Source organism: Piliocolobus tephrosceles, chromosome 17 (assembly GCF_002776525.5).
Source record: "Piliocolobus tephrosceles isolate RC106 chromosome 17, ASM277652v3, whole genome shotgun sequence".
In the NCBI taxonomy this organism is placed as follows: domain Eukaryota; kingdom Metazoa; phylum Chordata; class Mammalia; order Primates; family Cercopithecidae; genus Piliocolobus; species Piliocolobus tephrosceles.
The window spans coordinates 59,037,468-59,064,931 of record NC_045450.1 but is presented as its reverse complement, the minus strand read 5'-3'; the positions used below and the strand labels follow the sequence as shown (position 1 = coordinate 59,064,931).

Here is a 27,464-nt window from a genome sequence, read left to right as displayed (position 1 = left end):
GCACACATAAGCCACTTGGAGTTAGTCTCAAGAGGCTGAACTTGCTCATTTGTATTTCTGTTCCTCTTCCCACCTACAAATCAACCTGTCCATTTGTAGTGGGCATACGAGCTGGGTCTGTCCAACGAGGAGCCGGTTAGTATCCCGCTACATGCCTGCGAACACTTCTACCTCCTGACTCGCCCCTTGGAGACCCCTCTGCAGAGCAGCACACCAAGTGAGGACTTGCACTTTTTAAAAAAATCTTGTTTCTTTGCCAGTATCCTGTCCTTTGAAAAGGAAAACTTTCTGCTAAGGACAGACTGTGTCTGAAAGAGTCTTTCATTTCTAGAGCGTGTTACAGGGAGGTGGACCCAATTCTGACTTTTCTTTATTAACCCTTTATGAAAGGATGGCCAAAATTTCCATTAATAAATTTTTTTTGTTTTTTTATTTTCATTTTTTATTTTCATTTTGCAAGCTAATTTTAGTCCTAAACAGAGGTCATTGAGAATATTTGGACTGTCATGTTGACTTTTTGACTTGAATGCTGTAGATTGTAGAAATGCCATAGGTAAACAATAGAGTTAGGTGAGTTAGTGGTTCCAAGCACTGTAGGAGAGGGTTCTCCCATCCTTTTGGTGGTCTTCATGCCTAGAATGGGCTCTGCAGTCCCCCTTTCTGTTAAACTTTCGCTTGGCACAGTGGGAGTTATGTGGTTTGCTTGTGGGGTCTAGTCAAAGCTTCTAGGAAAGGGATAATCAGAGAAACAGTCTCCACTGAAAGTCTAAATGGGAGGATCTTCCCCCGTGACCTCAAAAGGTATTTTAAAGCTAATGAATGCCTGTGTTCGTTGAATGTTCTTTCATTAATAAAGCCATTAATGGGATGGGTGTTTTTGTTTGGTTTTTCTGTCCACTTAGAAAGCTAACTTGCCTCTAAACCCTTGTTTTTTCTTCCACTCCCCACTCCATGTCATTTCTCCTCCTCAGCTATTGTGGATGCTGATGGAAGAATTTATATTCGGAACTGGCAGGGTGGCATCTTGTCTGGGGGCTTTGAGAAGAACCCGAAACCAATTTTCACTGAGGGCAAGAACCAGCTGGAGATTCAGAATCTACAGGAAGACTGGGATCACTTTGGTATGTGAACTGCATTATAACAATACTGCCTTATGTTTGTCTAAGATGTTATATTTATCAAAGTATTTTCAAGAATAGTTGCTTGTTTAATTATTATAACAACACCGTGGGGTACAACAGTGGTTACAGACAGTAAGTTTGCCTGGTCTAAAGATGAAGTTACTAGGTAGCAGATTTAGGGGGCTAAAATCTTGTTTACTAGACATCTGGCTTATTCTTTTAAAATTTTATTTGATTCTTAGTTTTACTTTTTTTTTTTTTTTATTTCTTGAGACAGAGCCTTGCTCTGTGGCTCAGACTGGAGTGCAGTTGCACAATTATAGCTCACTGTAGCCCCAAACTCCTGGTCTCAGCTTATATTTTTTTCTTTTTGGTAGAGACATGGTCTTGCCATGTTGCCCAGGTTGATCTCGAACTCCGAGGCTCAAGTAATCCTTTCACTTTCGCCTCCCAAAGTGCTAAGATTACAGACGTGAGCCACTGTGCCTAGCCCTTTGTGTGTGTGGTCATCTCTACCATTTTGTGTGTGTGTGAGATGGGGTCTTGCCCTGTCGCCTAGGCTGGAGTGCCATGTCATAATCATAGTTCACTGTAGCCTCAAATTCGTGAGCTCAAGCAATGCTGCCACATCAGCCTCCCAAGTAGCTGGGACTACAGGTGCTTGCCACCACGCCCAGCTAATTTTTAAATTTTTTGTTGAGATGGGGTCTTGCTGTGTTACCCAGGCTGGTCTTGAACTCTGGGCTCAGTCAGTCCTCCTGCCTCAGCTTCCCAAAGGGCTGGGATTATGGGCATGAGCCATCATATCCAGCTGCTTTTTTTTTTTTTTTTTTTGAGATGGAGTCTTGTTCTGTTGCCCAGATTGGAGTGCAGTGACGCGATCTTGGCTTACTGCAACCTCTGCCTTCCCGGTTCAAGTTATTCTCCTGCCTCAGTCTTCAGAGTAGGTGGGACTACAAGCACCTGCCACCATGCCCAACTAATTTTTGCATTTTTCGTAGAGACGGGTTTTGCCATGTCGATCAGGCTGGTCTTGAACTCCTGACCTCAGGTGATCCGCCTGCCTCGGCCTCACAAAATGCTGGAATTATAGGCTTGAGCCACTGCCCCTGGCCTTTTTTTTTTTTTTTTTTTTTGAGACCAAGTCTTGCTCTGTTGCCCAGACTGGAGTGCAGTGGCACAATCTTGACTCACTCCAACCTCCGCCTCCTAGGTTCAAGTGATTCTCATGCCTCAGCCTCCTGGGTAGCTGGGATTACAGGCGTGCACCAACATGTCCAGCTAATTTATGTATTTTTAGTAAAGACAGGGTTTTACCATGTTGGCCAGGCTGGTCTTGAAATCCTGGCCTCAAGTGATCTGCCTGCCTTGGTTTCCCACAGTGCTGGGATTACAGGCGTGAGCCACTGTGCCCAGATCTTCTTTTTTATTTTATTTTATTTTTTTGAGACGGAGTTTCACTCTTGTTGCCCAGGCTGGAGTACAATGGCGTGATCTCGGCTCACCACAACCTCTGCCTCACGGGTTCAAGTGATTCTCCTGCCTCAGCCTCCTGATGAGCTGGGATTACAGGCATGCGCCACCATGCCTGACTAATTTTGTATTTTTAGTAGAGATGGAGTTTCTCCATGTTGGTCAGGCTGGTCTTGAACTCCTGACCTCAGGAGATCTGCCCACCTCGGCCTCCTAAAGTGCTGAGATTACAGGCATGAACCACTGTGCCCGACCCTTGCTTTTTCTTTATTCATCTAAAATCATTGCTGAGATTTTAGGTTTTAGGAGGAGACTGCTTTCAGTAGGACTTCATATAAAATCGAAGTGCTCTTTAGAAAACAGAAATGTTGGCCGGGTACGGTGGCTCACGCCTGTAATCCCAGCACTTTGGGAGGCCAAGGCGGGTGTGTCACAAGGTCAGGAGATCGAGACCATCCTGGCTAACACAGTGAAACCCCATCTCTACTAAAAATACAAAAAATTAGCTGGGTGTGGTGGCAGGCGCCTATAGCCCCAGCTACTTGGGAGGCTGAGACAGGAGAATGGTGTGAACCCAGGAGGTGGAGCTTGCAGTGAGCCTAGATTGCGCCACTGCACTCCAGCCTGGGCGAAGACTCCTTCTCAAAAAAAAAAAAAAAAAACCAGAATTATTTTTGGTTTGTTTTTGTTTTTCAGAATTGTTTTGTTAGTGTAGTGTTTTATTAAATTTTAAAATAATTTTGTTTATTTATTTATGTATTCATTCATTCATTTTGAGATGGAGTCTCGCTCTGTTGCCCTGGCTAGAGTATAGTGGTGCAATCACAGCTCACTGCATCCTCCGTCTCCTGGGTTCAAGCAATTCTCCTGCCTCAGCCTCCTGGGTAGCTGGAATTACAGGCTCACACCATAACGCAGAGCCAGTTTTTGTGTTTTTAGTAGAGATGGGGTTTCACTATTTGGCCAGGGTAGTCTTGAACTCCTGACCTCAAGTGATCCACCTGCCTCAGCCTCTCAAAGTGCTGGGATTACAGGCGTGAGCCACTGCACCTGGCCTTTAAGGCCTGTAATCTCAGCACTTCGGGAGGCTGAAGCAGGTGAATCACTTGAGGGCAGGAGTTTGAGACCAGCCTGGCCAACATGGCGAAACCCCATCTCTACAAAAAATTTAAAAATTAGCTGGGCGTGATGGCATGCACCTGTAACCCCAGCTACCCAGGAGGCTGAAGCAGGAGAATCACTGGAACCCGGGAGGCAGAGGCTGCAGTGAGCTGAGATCACACCACGGCACTCCAGCCTGGGTGACAGAGCAAGACTCCGTCTGAAAAAAAAAAAAAAAATTGGCCGGGCATGGTGGCTCACGCCTGTAATCCCAGCACTTTGGGAGGCCAAGGCGGGCGGATCACGAGGTCAGGAGATCGAGACCATCCTGGCTAACACAGTGAAACCCTGTCTCTACTAAAAAATAGAAAAAGTTAGCTGGGCGTGGTGGTGGGCACCTGTAGTCCCAGCTACTTGGGAGGCTGAGGCAGGAGAATGACATGAACCTGGGAGGCGGAGCTTGCAGTGAACCAAGATTATGCCACTGCACTCCAGCCTGAGCGACAGAGCAAGACTGTCTCAAAAAAAAAAGAATAATAATATAGTTACCTAGTTCCAAATTAAAAAGATATGAAAGAGTCTCTAATGAAGAATTTCCCTCTAACCCTTGATGGGCTTTCTTTTTTTAATAAATTCTTATGGGAAATTTCAAACTTTTAGAAGTGGTTAGAAGTTGGGCACAGTGGCTTACACCTGTAATTCCATCACTTTGGGAGGCCGAGATGGGAGGATCACTGGAGCTCAGGAAGTCAAGACCAGCCTGGGCAACATGGTAAGACTAGAGACTGTGTCTCTACTAAATAAACCTGGAGAGAGTAGTGTGATGAGCACCTATGTACCCACTATTCAGTTCTGGTCTTGTTTCATCTTTTTCCTGCTGTCCCACTGGATTTGCTCTAATGATAGATTTCCTTTAAAGCAAGGTGAAAGTCTGTCTTTTGCAGGTATTCCAATGCAGAACATTGCCTTTTTTTTTCCTTTTTGAGATGGAGTTTCACTCTGTTGCCCAGGCTGGAGTGCAGTGTCACCATCTCGGTTCACTTCAACCTCCGCCTCTCATATTCAAGCGATTCTCCTGCCTCAGCCTCCCGAGTAGCTGGGATTACAGGCTTCCACCATCACAACTGGCCAATTTTTGTATTTTTAGTAGAAATGGGGCTTCGCCATTTTGGCCAGACTGCTCTTGAACTCCTGACCTCAAGTGATCCGCCCACCTTGGCTCCAAAGTACTATGGTTACAGACGTGAGCCACTGTGCCCAGCTCAGAACATTACCTTTTATTAAAATCTCTGTGGCTGCCATTTAAGAGCGTTTCCACTCACACTGATCCCTTCGAGATTATTATCTGTAGCTACATTTTACTTGCTATTCTATGCTGCTTTCCTTTCTAACCAGTATCTTTTTTCCTCAGTCTTTATACCAAGTATTTTGCAGCTGTATCCTGTAATTCTACCAAGGTTTCTTCTTTGTGATAAATGGCCAGTTGGCTTGTCTTTAAAAAAATCTCTTTCAGCTGGGCACAGTGGCTCACGCCTATAATCCCAGCACTTTGGGAGGCTGAGGCGGGCAGATCACTTGAGGTCAGGAGTTCGAAACCAGCTTGGCCATCATGGTGAAACCCTGTCTCTACTAAAAATACCAAAAATCAGCTAGGCACGGTGGTGCGTGCCTGTAATTCGTGCTACTTGGCAGGCTGAGGCAGGAGAATTGCTTGAACCTGGGAGGCAGAGGTTGCAGTGAGCTGAGATCGTGCCACCGCAGTCCAACCTGGGCGACAGAGTGAGACTCCATCTCAAAAAAAAAAAATTTTTTTTTTTTCAAGAGGTTTTCTGAAAGGAGAGGGAGTAAAAAAGCAGAGGGGTTGAAAGTGGTTTAATTCCTTAAAGGTGAGAACTCTCTTTGGGTTTGTTGTTATTGCTCAGAGCCTCTGTTGAGTTCCCTTCTGAGGAGGATGCCAGAATTAGAGACTCTGGAGATCATGAAGTTGGTGAATTGCCCAGAGACCTTCACACCAGACATGAGATGCATCATGGGCGAGTCTCCTGCAGTGCAGGGCTACTTTGTCCTGGCAGGAATGAACTCTGCTGGCCTTTCATTTGGTGGAGGAGCCGGAAAGTAAGTCTTTCTCCCTCAGAGTCAGCTGTGAACATAAGTGAGCTTGCTGGGTCTCTTCCCTTCTAGAATTACTTGTTGTTAATATGGTGTGTAGCATATTTAAACTAGTATGTTAAGACTAATAAGATACATGTAATTTTGGAGTTGTCCCCTTCTGAGTATGGGAGACTCCCCATGTTCCAGAAATGTCATCTGGCAAAATGTTTTTGCACCTCATCTTTTGGAGTTAGCCACAGATCCTGTGGGATATTCTTTTATACTTTTTCAGTTGTAACAAATATTGGTCATTTGAGTGTGTATTTGAGTTTGGTAGCCAAGTATGTTGATTGAGGTAGGTATCTGAACTAGATAATACACGGTTTGTTTTTTAGACAGAGTCTTCCTCTGTCGCCCAGGCTGGAATGCAGTGACATGATCTCGGCTCACTGCAACCTCCACTTCCTGGGTTCAGGCTATTCTCCTGCCTTAGCCTCCCGAGTAGCTGGGATTACAGGTGTGTGCCAGCACACCTGGCTAATTTTTGTATTTTTAGTAGAGACAGAGTTTCACCATATTAGCCAGGCTGGTCTCGAACTCCTGACCTCAAGTGATCCACCTGCCTTGGCCTCCCAAAGTGCTGGGATTACAGGCGTGAGCCACCGCACCTGGCCTAGTGCCTGGCCACAAATTTTTATTTAAAAATTAGACACTAGGCCAGGCACGGTGGCTCACGCCTGTAATCCCAGCACTTTGGGAGGCCAAGGCAGAGGAATCACAAGGTCAGGAGATCGAGACCATCCTGGCTAGCACAAGGAAATCCCGTCTTTACTAAAAATACAAAAACAAAATTAGCCAGGCATGGTGGCAGGCACCTGTAGTCCCAGCAACTCGGGAGGCTGAGGCAGGAGAATGGCATGAACCCGGGAGGCAGAGCTTGCAGTCAGCCGAGATCATGCCACTGCACTCCAGCGTGGGCAACAGAGTGAGACCCCATCTCAAAAAAATAATAAAATAAGACACTAATGAACATTAAATAAGCCAGTCACAAAAGGACAAATACTGTATAGTTCCATTTATATGAAGTTCCTAGAGTTGTCAGATCATAGAGACAGAAAGTACAATGGTGGTTACCAGAGGCAGGGGGAGGGGAGCTATTCTTTAATGAGTGCAGAGTTCCAGAAATGCAAAAGGAAAAGAGTTCTGGGATGGGTAGTGGTGAGGCATGAATGTACTTAATGCCACTTACAAATGGGTAAGATGGTAGCCATGATGAAAAGTTTATTTTAAATTTATGAGACCAGTTCTCTTGAGTGATTTGTAGAATGGGTCTGAAAACAATTACAGAAGAGGGTTACAAAAACATTTGGAGCAAAGGAGATGTGGTCAAGTAACTGTATAATCTCCTTGAGGTGACAGAAAAAAAATCCATTGGATATTTAGATTATATTTGTATGTGTTTTAGTCTTATTTCTTCATGGATGAGGCTTATAACTTTTTTGGAAACAAGATCTTACTCTCACCCAGGCTGGAGTGCAGTGGCACCTTCATAGCTCACTGCAGCCTCAAATTCTTGGGCTCAAGGGGTCATCCCGCATCAGACTCCAGAAGAGCTAGAAGTACAGGCACGTGCCTCCATACCCAGCTCTTTTTTTTTGAGATGGAGTTTCGCTCTTGTTGCTCAAGCTGGAATGCAATGGCACAATCTCGGCTCACTGCAACCCCCGTGTCCCGGGTTCAAGCGATTCTCCTGCCTCAGCCTCCTGAGTAGCTGGGATTACAGGCATGCGCCACCACGCCCAACTAATTTTGTTTTTTTTTTTTTTTGGTTTTTTTTGAGATGGAGTTTTGCTCTTGTTGCCCAGGCTGAAGTGCAATGGCGCAATCTTGGCTTACCACAACCTCCACCTCCCAGGTTCAAGCGATTCTCCTGCCTCAGCCTCCCTAGTAGCTGGGATTGCAGGCATGTGCTACCACGCCAGCTAATTTTGTATGTTTAGTAGAGACAGGGTTTCTCCACGTTGGTCAGGCTGGTCTCGAACTCCTGACCTCAGGTGATCCATCTGCCTTGGCCTCCCAGAGTGCTGGGATTACAGGCGTGAGCCACCCGACTCACTTTGAAACTTTTTTTTTTTTTTTGTAGAGACGGAGTCTTACTATGTTGCCCAGGTTGGTCTCAAACTCCTGACTTCAAGCAATCCCCTGCTTTAGTCTCCCAAAGTTGTGGGATTACAGGCATCAGCCAATGTGTCTGGCCAGCTTATATGTTAAATACCTCCTAGGGAATCTTATCATCTGGGGTAAAACCCTCATAGTAGTCTTTTCAGAGCAGTACCCAGATCCATGTTCGTTTCTTCCAGAAAAGTTAAGGAAATTGCCCAAAACCATTCAGCTGGTCTGTGGCAATTTAGGATCTTTTGATTCTATTAGTTCTCAATTTGTAGAAATTAGTTTTATCTTCTCAAATCTCACACCTGAGCCCCAACACGTGCCCTCTGTCTATATAGGTACCTTGCCGAATGGATGGTACATGGCTATCCCTCAGAAAACGTTTGGGAATTGGACCTGAAACGTTTTGGAGCCCTCCAGAGCAGCCGCACCTTTCTGCGCCACCGGGTCATGGAAGTCATGCGTAAGTGAAGCATTATTGCAGTTGCTCCTAGTTGCAGGTATCTTCCCGGTGGTCCGTGTTGTCATTCAGAAGGAACAAGGTTTTCCTCAGTTCTTTAATAAGTGCTTTGAGTTGGGTATCTGATTTGACTGTTCCAGGCCTGAGTAAGGGGCTTTAAGCTCCTCATGATATATACATAACATACATAACATTTTCTTTTTTCTTTTTTTTTTTTTTTGAGATGGAGTCTTGCTTTGTCGCCCAGGCTGGAGTGCAGTGGCCGGATCTCAGCTCACTGCAAGCTCCGCCTCCCGGGTTTACGCCATTCTCCTGCCTCAGCGTCCCGAGTAGCTGGGACTATAGGCACCCGCCACCTCGCCCGGCTAGTTTTTTGTATTTTTTAGTGGAGACGGGGTTTCACCGGGTTAGCCAGGATGGTCTCAATCTCCTGACCTTGTGATCCGCCCGTCTCAGCCTCCCAAAGTGCTGGGATTACAGGCTTGAGCCACCACGCCTGGCCTATACATAACATTTCCTTTAGTGCATCGAACCTTGTTTCCTTCTGGGAACAAGAAAGTAAAATAGGATTTACAGATGGTACATAGCAGCTTCCTAAATGTTCTAAGCAATGCCTTCTTCCCAGTTTGCCTTGAGAGACCCTATGTCGAAGTGAATGCTTTCTCACTCCCACTTTTTTTTTTTTGAGAAAATGCTTTCTCGTTCCCCACTTTCTTTTTTCTTTCCAAGTCAGGGAATTTTTCCAAGTTATTCTCAGAGCTTCAGGCTTCCGTGAGTGACTTTCCTCGTTAATCCACCCTACAGCAGCAAGATTGGGAACCACTTCTCATATAAATACAAAACATACATTCCTGCTCTCACTCCCTTGTTCTCACCCTGCTGCAACTTTGAAGGATTGGCCACTTCATCTTAATTTGTTATTCTACCTTGATCTCTGATTTATTTTCTAGGAAATCCTTAGAAAGCTTTTGTATCAGGAATTGAACCAAACCATGTGGGTTCAAGTTGTAATTTCATTTTCCTGTACCGAGGAGCTGTTCTCAGACTTTGCCAAATGATATCTAAATATTTTGGGTATACTTATGCTCAGCACTAAGTTTCTGTGTTGGCTATGACCACCATTCTTGGTTACAAGTAAACTGTTAGTTTGGTAGTTGAACAACATTGATGGTGAGGACTCTGGATGGCCTTTAATGCCTAAGTGCTCACTTTTGGCCTGGGAAGAGGATGTACATCCATGGAGATGAAGGACCTAACAGCGATATGTTTAACTGCTAAGGTTCTTTAATTTTAGCAAATACTTTGGTTAAAATGTTGAACTTGGCTGGGCATGGTGGCTCATGCCTGTAATCCCAGCACTGTGGGATGCTGAGGGAGGCAGATTACTTGAGGTCAGGAGTTTGAGACCAGCCTAGACAATGTAGCAAAACTCTGTCTGGACTAAAACCAAAACCAAAAAATTAGTCATGTGTAGTGGCACACACCTAAAATCCCAGCTACTTGGGAGGCTGAGGTAGGCGACTCACCTGGGGAAGTTGAGGCTGCAGTGAGCCATGACGGTGCCAGTATGTACCCCAGCCTGGGCAGTGGTACTGAGAGCCTGTCTCAAAAAAATAAAAAATAAGTGTTTTTTGTTGTTGTTGTTTTGTTTTTTTAAGAGGTGAACTATTATAAGCCTAGATTTCCCCATCCATCGTTACTTTGGAACCTGTGCAAATCGTAATTGAGCTTGAGCTTCTCCTTGGTGATATGACACTTTTGGTAACCTTCTCCAATTCTCATGAAATAGAAATGGCAGGCACATAGAAAATGGGGAAGGTGCCGGGCGCAGTGGCTTATGCCTGTAATCCCAGCACTTTGGGAGGCCGAGTTGGGCGGATCACTGGAGGTCAGGAGGGCTGGCCTGACCAACATGGTGAAACCCTGTCTCTACTAAAAATATAAAAATGTAGCCAGGTGTGGTGGTACGTGCCTGTGATGCCAGCTACTTGGCAGGCTGAGGCAGGACAATTACTTGAACCTGGGAGGCGGAGGTTGCAGTGAGCCAATATCGCACCACTGCAGTCTAGCCTGGGTGCTAGAGTGAGACTCCGTGTCAACAAAAAAAAAAAAAAAAGAAAGAAAAGGGGGAAGGTAGAACCTAAAGTACCAGGATATGGACAGATTGTCACCATGCAGAGAAACCCACCTGGCTTCCTTCTCCTATCTCCCAACCTCCCCCAGCCTTGATGTACCTTTTGTTTGGAATGATGTGAGATCAGGTCTTCTCTTTGCAAGGGACCACAGATCACACTTTTCTGGCTTTTTTAACTTATTGTTGTTGAAAATTGGACATTAAGGAAAATGAATTTTTTCCCCACCCCGAGACAGTCTTACTGTATTGCCCAGGCTGGAGTGCAGTGGCACAATTTCGGCTCACTGCAACCTCTGCCTCCTGGGTTCTAGCAAGTCTCCTGCTTCCGCCTCCCGAGTGGCTGGTATTACAGGTGCCTGCCACCATGCTTGGCTAATTTTTGTATTTTTAGTAGAGACAGGGTTTCACCATGTTGGCCAGGCTGATCTCAAACTCCGGACCTCATGATCTGCCCTCCTTGAGCTCCCAAAGTGCTGGGGGTTTACAGACATGAGCCACCGCACCCGGCCTAAGAGAAACGAATACTGACCCTAGCTTTGTTGTGTGAATAATGTCATTGGTACAATAGAATGTAACTTCTCAGATTTCAGAGCCACCTAATCAAGCTACAATACATAACCTTTCACTTCAGAAGTGAGTTATCAGGGAGGAAATGTCCGTAATAGGTCTGAGATCCTAACATGGGCACAATGAAGAATTGAGTGCCGTTTTTTCACAGGTGATACTTTGTTATCACCTGTGTCCCACTTAGTAACCTTCATCTCTGCTATGAAGCTTAGCAAGGTTTAGGACCCTGACCTTTCTCCCATCATTTCTCCCTACTAATGTGGAATGCTGAATGTGAATACAGGCCGAGTCATGCCGTGACACATAGCTCTGTACCTCCAGGGAGGGACAACAGCAGCTTGGCAGGATTATCTTTCCTTCTGGAGCATGCCTGATACACTTGGTAATTTTGAAAATTAGACTACATTAGCCTGGAAATTGGGCTGGGCACAGTGGCTCACACCTGTAATCCCAGCACTCGGGAGGCCGGGGCAGGCAGATCACCTGAGGTCAGGAATTTGAGACCAGCCTGACCAACATGGAGAAACCCCGTCTCTGCTAAAAATACAAAAAATTAGCCTGGCACGGTGTCGCGTGCCTGAAATCCCATCTACTTGGAAGGCTGAGGTGGGAGAATCACTTAAACCCAGGAGGCAGAGGTTGCGGTGAGCCAAGATTGTGCCACTGCACTCCAGCCTGGGCAACAAGAGCAAAACTCTATCTCAAAAAAAAAAAAAAAAAAGACTACATTAGCCTGGAAAGCTCTTTTGAATAGAAACAACTCCAGAGTCTAGTGGATATTGGCTACTCAGGTCAAGAATCTGTGTCTTGGGCTTTGATAGACTACTCTTGTCTGTCTAGCTTTGATGTATGATCTGAAGGTTCCCCGCTGGGACTTCCAGACTGGTAGGCAGTTACGCACCTCTCCTCTCTACGACCGGCTGGATGCACAGGGAGCCAGGTGGATGGAGAAACATGGATTTGAGAGGCCAAAGTACTTTGTTCCCCCTGACAAGGGTAAGAACTCATATTCTCATTTTTGCTCCTTTTTTTTTTTTTTTTTTTTGTCCTGGGAATTAATAAAATATATTTTCAAGTGCATAAGCTAGAATGTGTTACAGAAGAATAAGAACTACCTGGACTACACTAAACTCTACAGGGAGACTCCCCAGTGTAAGTTCTCTCATTTTCTTTCCACTTTATGATTTTTCCATTCCATAGACCTCCTGGCATTGGAGCAGAGCAAGACTTTCTATAAGCCAGATTGGTTTGACATCGTGGAGTCTGAAGTCAAGTGCTGTAAGGAAGCTGTGTGTGTCATTGACATGTCCTCTTTCACAAAGTTTGAGATAACAGTAAGTATTTGGGAACCAAAATAATGGATTAGGAAACTGCATATTTATTGAATGCCTTTTGTTTTTCTTCTTCAAAACTGATTCCTGACTAGGTGCAGTGGCTCATGCTTGTATTCCCAGCACTTTGGGAGGCCAAGGGGGCATGGATCACCTGAGGTCAGGAGTTCGAGACCAGCCTGGCCAAGATGGTGAAAGCCCGTTTGTACTAAAAATACAAAAATTAAGGCCAGGAGTGGTGGCTCACACCTGTAATCCCAGCAGTTTGGGAGGCCGAGGCGGGCAGATCACCTGAGATCAGGAGTTCAAGACCAGCCTGGGCAACGTGGTGAAACCATCTCTACCAAAAATACAAAAAATTAGCCAGGTGTGGTGGTGGGCACTTGTAATCCCAGCTACTTGGGAGGCTGAGGCAGGAGAATTGCTTGAACCCAGGAGATGGAGGCTGCAGTGAGCTGAGATTGCACCATGGCACTCCAGCCTGGGTGACAAGAACGAATGTCTCAAAAAAAAAAAAAGAAAAAGAAAAAGCCGGGCGTGGTGGCGGGCGCTTGTAATCCCAGCTAGTAGGGAGGCTGAGGCAGGAGAATCACATGAACTCAGGAGGTGGTGGTTGCAGTGAGCTGCGATTGTGCCACTGCACTCAGCCTGGGCAACAGAGTGAGACTCCATCTAAAAAATAACACAAAAACAAAAAACTGATTTCTTAAGAATTCTGGTATATTTTTGTGTTTCATCTGTATTGTAACATTTTTCTGAAATTTTAGCTCCTTGTTTTGGGTTTTTGATTTGCTAGAGAGGCCTGTTTATCATAAGAATCAATAGCTAGCATTGCCTGGAGCTTCTTGCAGTGGAGTATGTCTGCAAATGTTGTCACGTGGGAATTGGCTGATTGAATTTTCTCAGTGAGGTTCATTGCTGGTGGGGCCATGTGGCCCAGCCAGGTACTCTCACGCTCACTCTCTCTTGTTTCATTCCCTAACCCTGCAGTCCACTGGGGACCAGGCATTAGAAGTTCTACAGTACCTCTTTTCCAATGACCTGGATGTGCCTGTGGGCCACATTGTGCATACCGGCATGCTCAACGAGGGTGGAGGGTATGAAAATGACTGCAGCATAGCACGACTGAACAAGCGCAGGTGAGATGAGCTGCCGTCCTCTCTGCTCCCTCCAACACGTTGATTCCTTAGGGGTACTGTAGCAGAGGCTCTCAGGAGCTTCTCCAGGAACCATAAATCCCAGGGACTAAGAATCATTACATGAAATCAAAACCAGTTTATTAGCAGTCCTAAACAAAAATAAATCACCAGGAGGAGAATTTTTAAAAGCCCACTAGATTATGTACCCTAGTGGGAGAAGATGCCTTGTCTTTTTTTTTTTTTTTTTGGAGACAGGGTCTCACTTTGTCACCCAGGCTGGAGTGCAGTGATGCGATCATGGATCCCTGCAGCCTCCACCTCCTGGGCTCAAGTGATCCTCCCACCTCAGCTTTCCAAGTAGCTGGGACCGCAGGTACTGCCACCACACCCAGCCAATTTTTGTGTATTTTGTAGAGATAGGATTTTGCTACATTGCCCAGGCTAGTCTTGAACACCTGAGCTCAAGCAATCTGCCCACCTTGGCCTCCCAAAGTGCTGGGATTACAGGCCTGAGCCACTGTGCCCAGCCGATGTCTTACATTAGTAAATCTGTATAATTTCTTGGCACTGACAGGAGGCCAGAATTTTGTTTTGTTGTTAGGTGGTATATCCTAGAATGGTGCTACTGGCCTTCTGTGAAAGCTAAGAAATCTTTCCCTAGTGTTTGCCTCATTGCTTTGAAACTAAATAAGATTTGATTGTTTCCTGATCCTTTTTCTGCTACCTGGTTTTGATTATTTTGGGGTCTCACTTTTCAGTTTCTTCATGATCTCTCCAACCGACCAGCAGGTCCACTGTTGGGCTTGGCTTAAGAAACACATGCCAGAAGACAGCAACCTGCTCCTGGAGGACGTCACCTGGAAGTACACAGGTACGGGGGCCTCAGGCTCTGCCACGTGGAAAAGGCCAGCAGATGCAGATGTGTCTTCCGCGTTTGCCTTCTTTACATTTGACCCTCAAAAATGAACATTAGAGTTAGCATAGAAGTGGCTCTCTGGTCATAGGAAATTGATCTCTAGCAGGCGCAGTGGCTCACACCTGTAATCCCAGCACTTTTGGAGGCCGAGGTGGGCAGATCACTAGGTCAGGAGTTCAAGACCAGCCTGGCCTATATGGTGAAACCCTATCTCTACTAAAAATACAAAAAGTAGCTGGGCATGGTGGCACATGCCTGTAGTCCCAGCTACTTGGGAGGCTGAAGCAGAAGAATCACTTGAACGTGGGAGGCAGAGGTTGCAGTGAGCCCAGATCGCACCACTGCACTCCATCCTAGGCAAGTGAGACTCTGTCTCAAAAAAAAAAAGAAAATAAAATTGAAGGCTGGACACAGTGGCTTACACCTGTAATCCCAGCACTTTGGGAGGCCAAGGTGGGAGGATCATGAGGTTGGGAGTTCAAGACCAGCCTGGCCAACATGGTGAAATCCCATCTCTACTAAAAATACAAAAATTAGCTGGACATGGTGCACACCTATAGTCCCAGCTACTTGGGAGGCTGAGGCAGGAGAATCGCTTGAGTCTGGAAGGCGGCGGTTGCAGTGAGCCAAGATCATGCCATTGTACTGTAGCCCAGGCAACAGAGCGAGACTTCGTCTCAAAAAAAAAAAAAAAAGTAGATTTCTAAGACTTTTTTTTTTTTTTTTGAGACAGGATATTGCTCTGTTGCCCAAGTTGGAGTGCAGTTGCACCATTGTAACTCACTGCAGCCTCAACCTCCTGGGCTCAAGCAGTCCTCCCACCTCAGCCTCCGGAGTAGCTGGAACCACAGGCACATGCCACTGCACCCAACTAATTTTTAATTATATTTATTTATTTATGTATTTGTTTATTTATTTTGAGATGGAGTCTCACTCTGTTGCCCAGGCTGGAATGCAGTGGTGCGATCTCCCCTCACTGCAACCTCTACCTCCTGGGTTCAAGCGATTCTCCTACCTCTGCCTCCTGAGGAGCTGAGATTACAGGCACATGCCACTATGCCAATTTTTTTGTTTGTTTGTTTTGTTTTTTGAGACAGAGTGTTGCTCTGTCACCCACGCTGGAGTGCAGTGGTGTGATCTCGGCTCACCGAAAGCTCCGCCTTCCGGTTTCACGCCATTCTCCTGCCTCAGCCTCCCGAGTAGCTGGGACTACAGGCACCCGCCACCACGCCCAGCTAAGTTTTTGTATTTTTAGTAGAGACGGGGTTTCACCATGTTAGCCAGGATGGTCTCGATCTCCTGACCTTGTGATCTGCCCACCTCGGCCTCCCAAAGTGCTGGGATTACAGGTGTGAGTAATTTTTTATGTTTTTGATAGAGATGGGGGTTTCACCACGTTGGTCGGTCTGGTCTCGAACTTCTCACCTCAGATGATCCACCCGCCTTGGTCTCCCAAAGTGCTCAGATTACGGGCATGAGCCACCATGCCCAGCCCCTTCCTCTTTTTGTAGGTGAAGTGTGAAATGAGTTAGTGCTTTGGTTTCTATTTGTTTTGTTCACTGCTATATCCCCTACAGCTTACATGTAGGAGGTCATTTATTTTTTGAGTGAATGAGTAAATTTTAAAGTTTTTTTTTTTTTTTTAATGAGTACCTAATTTTTTTTTTTTTTTTTTGAGACAGAGTCTTGCTCTGTTGCCCACGCTGGAGTGCAGTGGTGCAGTCTCGGCTCACTGCAAGCTCCACCTCCCAGGTTCACGCCATTCTCCTGCCTCAGCCTCCCAAGTAGCTGGGACTATAGGCTCCCGCCACCTTGCCTGGCTAATTTTTTGTATTTTTAGTAGAGATGGGGTTTCACCGTGTTAGCCAGGATGGTGTCGATCTCCTGACCTCGTGATCTGCCCCGTCTCAGCTTCCCAAAGTGCTGGGATTACAGGCATGAGCCACCGCCCCCAGCCATGAGTACCTAATTTTTAAGGATGACTTGGTTCCCTGATTTTCTCACCCTCAGCCGTCTCAACTTAACCCCTCCCACCTTCCCACCTAACTGATCTTGCCCCTTGGCCCCACCAGCGTTTCCTCTCCCAGGCCCTCATTCTCAATTCCTTGTAGTAGCGAATATGATTTACGTCCTGCTCCTGGAGTGGCAAACTACAGAATGTTACTGAACAAAAGTCATGTTCTAGCCTGTCTTAGGATGGATGACGTGTAATTAGCACAAGCTGATGTCCCAAACACCGGTGTCCGGAATAATGCTTTCCTTATGTAGTAAGCATTAGGATATCTTTGAAGTGGATTTAGCTTCTCCGAATTTAAAGTCCATATACTTTTTGGTTGGGCAGATCTCCTCCGGGTACTGATTTGGGGTTGGGGCTTCTTCCATCACTTAGCCATGCTGGGAAAAGGAGGAGAATGGAAATTGTGTGGGCAGTTATGGCCAGCCCTGCTGTGTTCACAGGCCCTGTTGGCAGAGGTGTATTCACCAGAATCGGGGTGCTTAGCATCCATCCTTGGAGTGCCTAAGCAAAGGGACGTATTCCTGGTCTCAGCACCCAGGCCTGGTTATAGCTGAGCAAGTCTACAGTAGACCTTTCCGATTGGCTCACCTGTTCAGCAGGAGAGCTGGACATCTCTTGTTCTTTTCCATTTAGCCCTCAATCTGATTGGCCCTCGAGCTGTGGATGTGCTATCCGAGTTGTCCTATGCCCCTATGACTCCAGACCACTTCCCAAGCCTCTTTTGCAAGGTGAGTGCTGATAAAGTTCTGTTTTTAAATGGGTAGAGAATGTGTCTTTCATAGTGGTGGCAGTTCCATGTTCTTACTATGGGTGTTAATACCCACAAACTGTCTTGGCTGGGTGAGGTGGCTCATGTCCCAGCACTTCAGGTGGCCAAGGCAGGTGGATCACCCAAGGTCAGGAGTTTGAGACCAGCCTGGCCAACATGATGAGACCCTGTCTCTGTTAAAAATACAAAAATTAGGCCGGGCGCAGTGGCTCAAGCCTGTAATCCCAGCACTTTGGGAGGCCGAGACGGGTGGATCACGAGGTCAGAAGATCGAGACCATTCTGGCTAATACGGTGAAAGCCCGTCTCTACTAAAAAATACAAAAAACTAGCCGGGCGAGGTGGCGGGCGCCTGTAGTCCCAGCTACTTGGGAGGCTGAGGCAGGAGAATAGCATAAACCCGGGGGGCGGAGCTTGCAGTGAGCTGAGATCCGGCTACTGCACTCCAGCCTGGGCAACAGAGCGAGACTCCGTCTCAAAAAAAAAAAAAAAAATACAAAAATTAGCCAGGTATGGTCGCACACGCCTATAATCCCAGCTACTTGTGAGGCTGAGGCATGGGAATCACTTGAACCCGGGAGGCAGAGGTTGCAGTGAGCCGAGAACACGCCACTGCGCTCCACCTGGGTGACAGAGTGAGACTATGTCTCAAAGAGTGCGCTGGCCAGGCGCAGTGGCTCACGCCTGTAATCCCAGCACTTTGGGAGGCCAAGCTGGGCAGATCATGAAGTCAAGAGTTCAAGACCAGCCTGGCCAACATGGCGAAACCCCATCTCTACTAAAAATACAAAAATTAGTCGGATGTGGCGGTACATGCCTGTAATCCTAGCTACTTAGGATGCTGAGGCAGGAGAATCACTTGAACCTGGGAGGTGGAGGTTGTAGTGAGCCGAGATCGTGCCATTGCACTCCAGCCTGGGCAATATATTGAGTGAGATTCTACCTCAAAAATAAATAATAAATAAATAAATACAAAAATTAGCCAGGCATGGTGGTGCATGCCTGTGGTCCCAGCTGCTCGGGAGGCTGAGGCAGGAGATGGCCTGAACCTGAGAGGCAGATATTGCAGCCATTGCACTCCAGGTTATTGCACGAGATTGCGCCATTGCACTCCAGGTTAAGTGACAGAGCAAGACTCTGTCTCAAAAAAAAAAAAATGCGCTGCCCTTCTTTAGCGAAGAAGTGACTGAGTATATTTATTTGTTGTTATTATTTTGAGGCAGTTTCACTCTTGTTGTGCAGGCTGGCATGCAATGGTGCGATCTTGGCTCACTGCAACTTTCACTTCCCGGGTTCAGGCGATTCTCCTATTTCAGCCTCCCGAGTAGCTGGGATTATAAGTGCCCACCACCATGCCCTGCTAATTTTTTGTAATTTTAGTAGAGACAAGGTTTCACCATGTTGGCCAGCCTGGTCTCAAACTCCTGACCTCAGGTGATCCGCCCACCAAGGCCTCCCAAAGTGCTGGGATTACAGGTGTTAGCCACTGTGCCTGGCCTTATTTGTTTATTTTTTACACTCCAAGCTTTCCTTATTTGATAAGCATTAGGATATCTTTGAAGTGGATTTAGGTTCTCTAAATGTAAAGTCTGTATGTTTTTTGGTTTCTGTAGCACTGGATTAAAATTTGAAGTTACAGGATTATGATGCACACAGAAATGCCTGTCGAAGTTAGGTCCCTTCTCTCCATGCAGTGTGGTCTCTTTTCTGTACACAGAGTAACTTCTGTGTCTGTGGCATCTTCAGAGAAGAAATGGCGTAGGTGAATCTCTGAACTTCTTACATAATTTTCTTTCCTGTAAGTGGCTACCACAGCTGAGTGAAACAAACTGTAATCGAATGAAAGCAGTGACAACGGAATCCTCCCCAGGAAGCAGCTGATTAGAGACATCCAAATGGACAGACATCTTGGCAACCTGTAACCAGCAACTTCCAGGCAGTTACTGATGTAGACTCTTGGAAGTTCACCCAAAGTTGGTAACACCTACAAATTGTTTCACAGTTTTCCTTCTCCGAGGCAAAGTGAAGCAACAGAAAACTCTCCACTGTTAGCCGTCAGTGGACCCCTCCCAGTGTTCACTCTCCTGCTTGGAGGAGTGACCCGTATGCTCAACACCCGGCGAGTGCTGCATTCTGTCAGCCTCCTATGGAAGCGCTTCACTTCAGTGCTGTCCGGGACTTTCACTTTCCTTTATAGGAACAGTGATTGCATCAGTGGCCGTTGTTAGGGAATTGAGAATCTATGTAACGTCCTGAGAATCAGAAGCCCGTCTTTGATCCCAGGATAGCAGATGAGTCATGTCTGTGGGCAACGGGCATCATCTTTTGTATGGCAGGTGGCCAGGGTTTGTCTGTTGAGTTCTCCAGAGAAGACACTCGCCTTGTCCTCATTGTGCCTGCAACCCCCGACTAACACAAGGACCTGGCAAAGAGGAATATTTTGTGCTTGTCAAAGACTTCCCTCCACTCTCTACCATCAGCTTGGCTAAAACTCCTGAGATGGTAACAGTAGCAAGTAGAGGTGTCACAGAGGCAGTGCTCCATTCTCAGTGCCTCAGGACCTGGAAATTCACCGCTTTCAGGATGAAATTCTTGCCTTGGCGTCTGTTTCACTCAACAGTAAGCAGAGGGTGCAGCACTAATGAAAGGTTTCCCCAGGCGTCCCGCCTTAACAAGCAATGTGAGTGCCCAGGCTGACTGCTATCTTTGTCCCTGCAGGAGATGAGCGTGGGCTATGCAAATGGGATCCGCGTGATGAGCATGACGCACACAGGAGAGCCGGGATTCATGCTCTACATCCCCATAGAGGTGAGAGGGCACCCTTCCCTTCTTCCTACAACCACTGTGGCGTGCCGGCGCTCCCGGCATTCACCGGCACTGGCAGGTTTGGACAGCTGTATCTGATTGGGCTTTGGGAACTGAGGTAGGCTGCATTGAAGAGATGTGACCATTTTTAACTAAGTTATGTAAGTTTTTTTGAATAGGTAATACATTTAAAAAGTATTTGGCGCCATCTGATCAGTTCTCACCAACTGTCACCAATAATATTAGTATTTTATATGGCACTTAAGATTTGTATGCATATTGCAAGCAAATTTATAATTAATTTTTTTTTTTTGAGACATAGTCTCACTCTGTTGCCCAGGTTGGAGTGCAATGGCATGACCATGGCTCATTGCAGCCTCGACCTCCTGGGCTCAATTCACCCTCCCACCTCAGCCTCCCGAGTAGCTGGGACTGTAGGCATGTGTCACCATACCTGGCTGATTTTTGTAATTTTTTGTAGAGACGGATTTTGCCATGTCACTCAGGCTGGTCTCAAACTCCTGACCTCAGGTGATACACCCACTTTGTCCTCCCAAAGTGCTGGGATTATAGGTGTGAGCCACCATACCCAGCCAAGCCCCCTTTTTAAAAACAGAAATGGAAGCATACTGCTCTTCTTCATCCTGTTTTTTTTTTTCACGTCACAATTTTTTTTTTTTAATTGAGACAGAGTCTCACTCTGTCACCTAGGCTAGAGTGTAGCAGCATAATTTCAGTTCACTGCAACCTTTGCCTCCCAGGTTCAAGTAATTCTCCCACCTCAGCCTCCCAAGTAGTTGAGATTACAGGTACACACCACCATGCCTGGCTGAATTTTGTATTTTTAGTAGAGACGGGGCTTTACCATGTTGCCCAGGCTTATCTCCAACTCCTGACCTCAAGTGGTCCGCACACCTCAGCTTTCCAAAGTGCTGGGATTACAGGCGTGAGCCACTGCACCCGGCGTCACTTCACAATTTCTCTTAGAGCTCTTTCTTTGTTGGTACCTGAAGAAAAAGAGCTTCCTTGTTCTTTTTTTCTTTATTTTTTAACAGTGGCATAGCATTGCATTCATCCATTCATTCATTCATTCATTCCATTCATTCTAATTCATTCCGATACTAATAGACATTTATGATATTTCTAGTCTTTTGCTGTTATAAAAAGGTCTGCAGGCTGAGTTCAGTCTAATCATATGCAAATAGTAAGAGTTTCTTCTTTTTCCACAATCTTTTCTTTCCTTTTTTTTTTTTGAGATGAAGTCTCACTCTTATGCCCCAGGCTGGAGTGCCATGGCGCAATCTAGGCTCACTGCAACCTCCGCTTCCCAGGTTCAAGCGATTCTCCTGCCTCAGCCTCCCGAGTAGCTGGGATTACAGGGCATGCCACCACACCCAACTAATTTTTGTATTTTTAGTAGAGACGGGGTTTCATCATGTTGGCCAGGCTGGTCTTGAACTCCTAACCTTAGGTGATCCGCCCACCTTGGTCTCACAAAGTGCTGGGATTACAGGCGTAAACTGCCACGCCCGGCCCACAGTCTTCCTATAATTTCCTTCCTTTGTCCTGTTGTGACAGGTAGCAATGATTGTAGGCATGCTTGTTTTCTTCTTGATGTTAGTCATATTACTTTTAGTGATAGGTTTTCTCTTAAATTTTTTTTTTTTTTGGTGAGGTAGGGCATTGCTCTGTCACCCAGAGTGGCTTACTGCAGCTTGACCTCCCAGGCTGAAGTGATCCTCCTGCCTCAGCCTCCTGAATAGCTGGGACTACAGGCATGGACCAACATCCCCAGCTAATTGTTTGATTTTATTTTTAGAGGTAGGGTAGTTTAAGTTTATTTTTTTTTTATTTATTTTTTTTTTTTTTTTTTTATTTTTTTTTTTTTGAGACGGAGTCTGGCTCTGTTCCCCAGGCTGGAGTGCAGTGGCCGGATCTCAGCTCACTGCAAGCTCCGCCTCCCAGGTTTACGCCATTCTCCTGCCTCAGCCTCCCGAGTAGCTGGGACTACAGGCGCCCACCACCTCGCCAGGCTAGTTTTTTGTATTTTTTAGTAGAGACGGGGTTTCACAGTGTTAGCCAGGATGGTCTCGATCTCCTGACCTCGTGATCCGCCCGTCTCGGCCTCCCAAAGTGCTGGGATTACAGGCTTGAGCCACCGCGCCCGGCCTTAAGTTTATTTTTAGAGGTAATTTTATTTTAGAGGTAGAGGTAGGGTCTTGCTATGTTGCCTAGGCTGGTCTCAGATTCCTGGACTCTAGTGATCCTCTCGCCTCAGCCTCCCAGAGTGTTGGGATTACACATGTGAGCCACTGCCCCGACCTTATTTACTACTATTTTTTAGTGCAGTGGCATGATCATAGCTCACTGCAGCCTTGAACCTCTGGGCTCAAGCAGTCCTCCTATCTCAGCTTCCTGAGTAGATAGGACCATAGGTGCCCAGCTTTTTTTTTTTTTTAATTTATTGTTTAGACAGAGTCACCCATTGTCGCCCAAGCTGGAGTGCAGTGGCACTATCTCGGCTCACTGCACGCTCTGCCTCCCAGGTTCAAATGATTCTCCTGCCTCAGCCTCCTGAGTAGCTGGGACTACATGCGCACGCCACCACACCCGGCTAATTTTTTGTATTTTTAGTAGAGACAGAGTTTCACCGTGTTGGCCAGGATGGTCTTGCTCTCCTGACCTCGTGATCTGCCTGCCTTGGCCTCCCAAAGTGCTAGGATTACAGGCATAAGCCACCGCGCCCGGCCTATTTTTTATTTTTTTATAGCAATGAGAATCTGCATATGTTGCCCAGGCTGGACTCTAACTCTAGCCTCAAATGATCCTCTCGTCTCAGCCTCCCGAAGTGTTGGGATTACCGACATGAACCACTGTGTCCAGCCCTCTTTTAACTATTTGAGCCACTGTGCCCAACCTTTTTTAAATTATTAAAGCACAGATATATCAGCGCATGAAATTTCATCTGCTTTTCCACACTCAGAAGTATTATAACAATATGAAGATGAAGAGATTGTTCAAGACTTGGGAAGAGTTTAAACAGATGCAGCTGCCATGGTTGGCCTGGCAGACATGTTGATTCAGAAGTGCCACCCAGTGGTTCAGCTGTTGTCACCTAGATGCTTGTGGTCAAACCTCATCAGGAAGGGGAGGCTCTGTGGCTCTGGCAGCTTTATCCTTGCTTGGAGGCCTTGGTTTCAGCTTTCTGATTTCCCTGAGCTGTTCCCTTTCTTATGATTTTTCATGAGTCAAAGAGATTATTTGTGCCACGCTTGAGTTCTCTATAAGCTGGCTTTTGTCCAGGAAGCTTATGTTTGTCTCTTTGAGAAGAAGTCTTCCAAAACATGGGGGCACATGGCAGATTCTCGTTTTGTTCACACTAAATCTCTGGTATTTTGTGAGAAAAATGAGTAAATGGTGGAGACCCACTCTTCTCTTTGATTTTGCCAACATTAGTCATGTAGTTGGATCTGGGCAACACTTGTCACCTGGTTACCTCTTTCTTCCTTGGTCATCCTCTTAGCTAAAGAACCGGGGATTGAGCTTGAGGTGGGAGAGCACCACGCTCCCTGGAGACGCCAGCTCTGTCTTCTCCTCATCCTGCCGCGTTCTGTGGGTCTCCTGCACCCACCTTGGCTGATTCAGGTGTTTCCCTTATACACATACCACAGGCGAGTGTTGTATGCAATAGCTTGGATTCCTTTTTTCCAGATTTAAAATTGTCTTCCTGGCACAGTGGTTCATGCCTGTAATCCCAGCACTTTGGGAAGCAAAGGTAGGCGAATCACCTGAGGTCAGGAGTGCTAGAGCAGCCTGGTCAACGTGGCGAAACCTCGTCTCTACTAAAAATACAAAAATTAGCCGGGTGTGGTGGCGGGTGCCTATAATCTCAGCTACTCAGGAGGCTGAGGCAGGAGAATCGCTTGAACCCAGAAGGTGGAAGTTGCATTGAGCCAAGATAGCGCCACTTCACTCCAGCCTGGGCGGAAAAGCAAAACTCTGTCTCAAAAATAAAATTTAAAAAAAAAAATGAAATGAAGTGAAACAGAATGAAATAAAATAATTGATTGTAGTGGTCTGTTTGGTAGACGCCTGTTCAGCTACAGTGGTGCAGTTTACAGAAACATACTGCGCGAGGATAAAGAACTGCAGTATTACTGAAGCTGGTTCTTTGCTGTGTCTTACTTTCAATTTAATTTTATAGTTTTTAAAGCAAACAGTGTAGTCTCATTTTTGTTGGACTTTAAACTTAACGGTGTATGTTCAGACAAGGATTGAATATTTGCCTTCAGTTTGGAAAACCTTCTGTTCACTGATCTGATAATGTACATGTTTCTGAAACCAAGAAAAGGGCAGCTTGAGAGCCTGAATGCTATGGGACATGAGCAGGCAAGCCCTGCCTTCCTGGCTCCCCTACCGTCATCCGATGTGTGCACACATCTCGAGTTACATGTGAGAGCTGGGCCTCACAGCTTGGGCCAGCACATGAGGGCATGACAGTGGTTGGGAAACTGGAGCAAAAGAACAAAGCCAGAATCAGATGAAGACCGTGGAGCGTTAGTGGGCTGTTTTAGAAATGATGATGAGACTGGCCATTTACCAAATGGTGAGAGTGCTTCTACAAATTATTATTTAAAAATTGGTATGTGCTAGAATTACCACACAAGATATTTTAGAGAGGTAAAAAGACATGGATCCTGCTGTCATGGAGCTTAAGTCCAGGCTGGGTTGACCCCAGCTCATCACCCTTGGGCTATGCCCTGAGTGTGTCAAGGATGAGACATCCTGGGAGTTTTATACGCCTCCTCTCTTGTCCATGTTAATAGTGTGAGCCATCAGCTCTTCCAGACATGCTTCATGCTTAATTCTGAAGGTCTACTGCTTACTAATTTTCCATCTCTTCGTATAGTACGCCCTGCATGTGTACAATGAAGTGATGAGTGTTGGCCAGAAATACGGAATCCGGAATGCTGGGTATTACGCTCTTCGCAGTCTCCGAATTGAGAAGTTTTTTGCCTTCTGGGGTCAGGATATAAATAACCTCACCACGCCCCTGGAATGTGGACGAGAGTCTCGGGTGAAATTAGAAAAGGTACTGTGTTTATCCAGACTCCACTTTCACTCAGCTTCCTGAGTAGTGAATCTGCACTAGACTAGGAAGAAGAACTGATGTGACAGGAAAAAGGAAAAAGATTGAGGCCTTGATGTTAGCATCAGGTAAATGAGAATGAAAACTTTATAGGGTAAAATATCTTCAAATGAAAACATAATAATGGTGGCTCATGCCGAATCCCAGAACTTCGGGAGGCTGAGGCAGGCGGATCACCTCAGGTCAGGAGTTCGAGACCAGCCTGGCCAACATAGTGAAACCCGTCTCTACTAAAAACACAAAAAGTAGGCTGGGTGCAGTGGCTCATGCCTGTAATCCCAACACTTTAGAAAGCCGAGGCAGGTGGGCGGATCATAAGGTCAGGAGATTGAGATCATCCTGGCTAACACGATGAAACCCTGTCTCTACTAAAAATACAAAAAATTAGCTGGGCATGGTGGTGGGTACCTGTAGTTCCAAGTTACTTGGGAGGCTGAGGCAGGAGAATCGCGTGAACCTGGGAGGCAAAAAAAAAATACGAAAAGTAGCGGGCGTGGTGGTTGGCGCCTATAGTTCCAGCTACTCGGGAGGCTGAGGCTGGAGAATCACCTGAACCTAGCAGGTGGAGGTTGCAGTGAGCCAAGATTGCACCACTGCACTCCAGCCTGGGTGACAGAGCAAGACTCCGTCTCAAAATAAAGAAAACATAATAAATAGACAACACTTGGTCAGGTGCAGTGGCTCACAACTGTAATCCTAGCTCTTGGGGGAGGCCAAGGCATGAGGATCACTTGAGCTCAGCCTGGGCAATGCAGCAAGACCTCGTCTCTGTATTAAAATTAAAAAACAACAAACAAAAAAACCCAGTTATTTCTAGTACTTTCTGGGAGGCTATTCCAAGTTAATTATGGTGATGCATTAATATGCCACGAATATTTGTACAAACTAGTCATCTTTTGGTCAGCTGCCTAATTTTTGTGGGCTTTTTCTTTTGTTTTTGATTTTGAGGTGGGGTCTCTTTCTGTCACCCAGGTTGGAGTGCAGGGGCGCCATGTTGGCTCACTGCAATGCCCTCTCGTGTTCAGGTGATTCTCCCACTTCAGCCTCCCAAGTAGCTGGGACCACAGACATGTCACCACACCCAGCTAATTTTTTGTATTTTGGTAAAGACAGAGTTTTGCCACATTGGCCAAGGTGGTCTCGAACTCCTGAGCTCAGGTGATCCGCCCTCCTTGGCCTCCCAAAGTGCTGGGATTACAGATGTGAGACACCACACCCGGCCTAATTTTTTTGTTTTTTTTGTTTTGGGCAGATCACCTGAGGTCACGAGTTCGAGACCAGCCTGGCCAACATGGTGAAACCCCATCTCTAGTAAAAATACAAAAATTAGTCCGGGCGCAGTGGCTCAAGTCTGTAATCCCAGCACTTTGGGAGGCCGAGACGGGTGGATCACGAGGTCAGGAGATCGAGACCATCCTTGCTAACACAGTGAAACCCCGTCTCTACTAAAAAATGCAAAAAACTAGCTGGGCGAGGTGGCGGGCACCTGTAGTCCCAGCTACTCGGGAGGCTGAGGCAGGAGAATGGCGTGAACCCGGGAGGCGGAGCTTGCAGTGAGCCGAGATCCGGCCACTACACTCCAGCCTGGGTGACACAGCGAGACTCCATCTCAAAAAAAAAAAAAAAAAAAATTAGCTGGGCATGGTGGTAGGCACCTGTAATCCCAGCTACTCGGGAGGCTGAGATGTGAGAATTGCCTGAACCTGGGAGGAAGGGGGTCCAGTGAGCTGAGATCATGCTACTACACTCCCACCTGAGTGACAGAGCAAGGCTCCATCTCCCACAAAAAAAAAAAAAAAAAGGTAATAACTCATTTTGGGAAATATAAAAAAGGAAACTAAAATCACCCACATTTTGTCTATTTAAAGATAATCACTATTTTTTTTCTTCTTTTTTTGAAACGGAGCTTCGTTCTTGTTGCCCAGGCTGGAGTGCAGTGGCACGATCTTGGCTCACTGCAACCTCTGCCTCCTGGCTTCAAGTGATTCTCCTGCCTCAGCCTCCCAAGTAGCTGGCATTTCAGGCATGTGCCACCACGCCCAGCTAATTTCATTTTTTTTTTTTTTTTTTTTTTTTTCAGTAGAGATGGGGTTTCTCCAAGTTGGTCAGGCTGGTCTTGAACTCCCGACCTCAGGAGATCCGCCCACCTCGGCCTCCCAAAGTGCTGGGATTACAGATGTGAGCCACTGCGACTGGCCAATATAAAAAACATTCTTCTAGCCG

The 27,464-nt window shown here is 46.3% G+C and overlaps 1 protein-coding gene across 6 annotated transcripts in view; it reads left to right on the top strand.

Annotated features, from left to right (window-relative positions):
* The window catches only part of PDPR (pyruvate dehydrogenase phosphatase regulatory subunit), a 48,741-nt gene that overhangs the window by 18,826 nt on the left and 2,451 nt on the right, over positions 1-27,464 (top strand). For 2 of the 6 annotated variants that reach the window (XM_023202427.1, XM_023202429.3), the window contains 11 exons: positions 100-217; positions 972-1,121; positions 5,618-5,810; positions 8,294-8,418; positions 11,957-12,112; positions 12,317-12,450; positions 13,438-13,586; positions 14,345-14,457; positions 17,153-17,247; positions 20,006-20,095; positions 25,002-25,184. In XM_023202427.1, coding sequence (XP_023058195.1) covers positions 100-217; positions 972-1,121; positions 5,618-5,810; positions 8,294-8,418; positions 11,957-12,112; positions 12,317-12,450; positions 13,438-13,586; positions 14,345-14,457; positions 17,153-17,247; positions 20,006-20,095; positions 25,002-25,184 — 1,506 coding nt within the window. Of the gene's footprint in view, positions 1-99; positions 218-971; positions 1,122-5,617; positions 5,811-8,293; positions 8,419-11,956; positions 12,113-12,316; positions 12,451-13,437; positions 13,587-14,344; positions 14,458-17,152; positions 17,248-20,005; positions 20,096-25,001; positions 25,185-27,464 lie in introns of those variants that run through there. The other 4 variants (XM_023202431.2, XM_023202432.1, XM_023202428.1 and 1 more) reach the window with 3 other exon arrangements.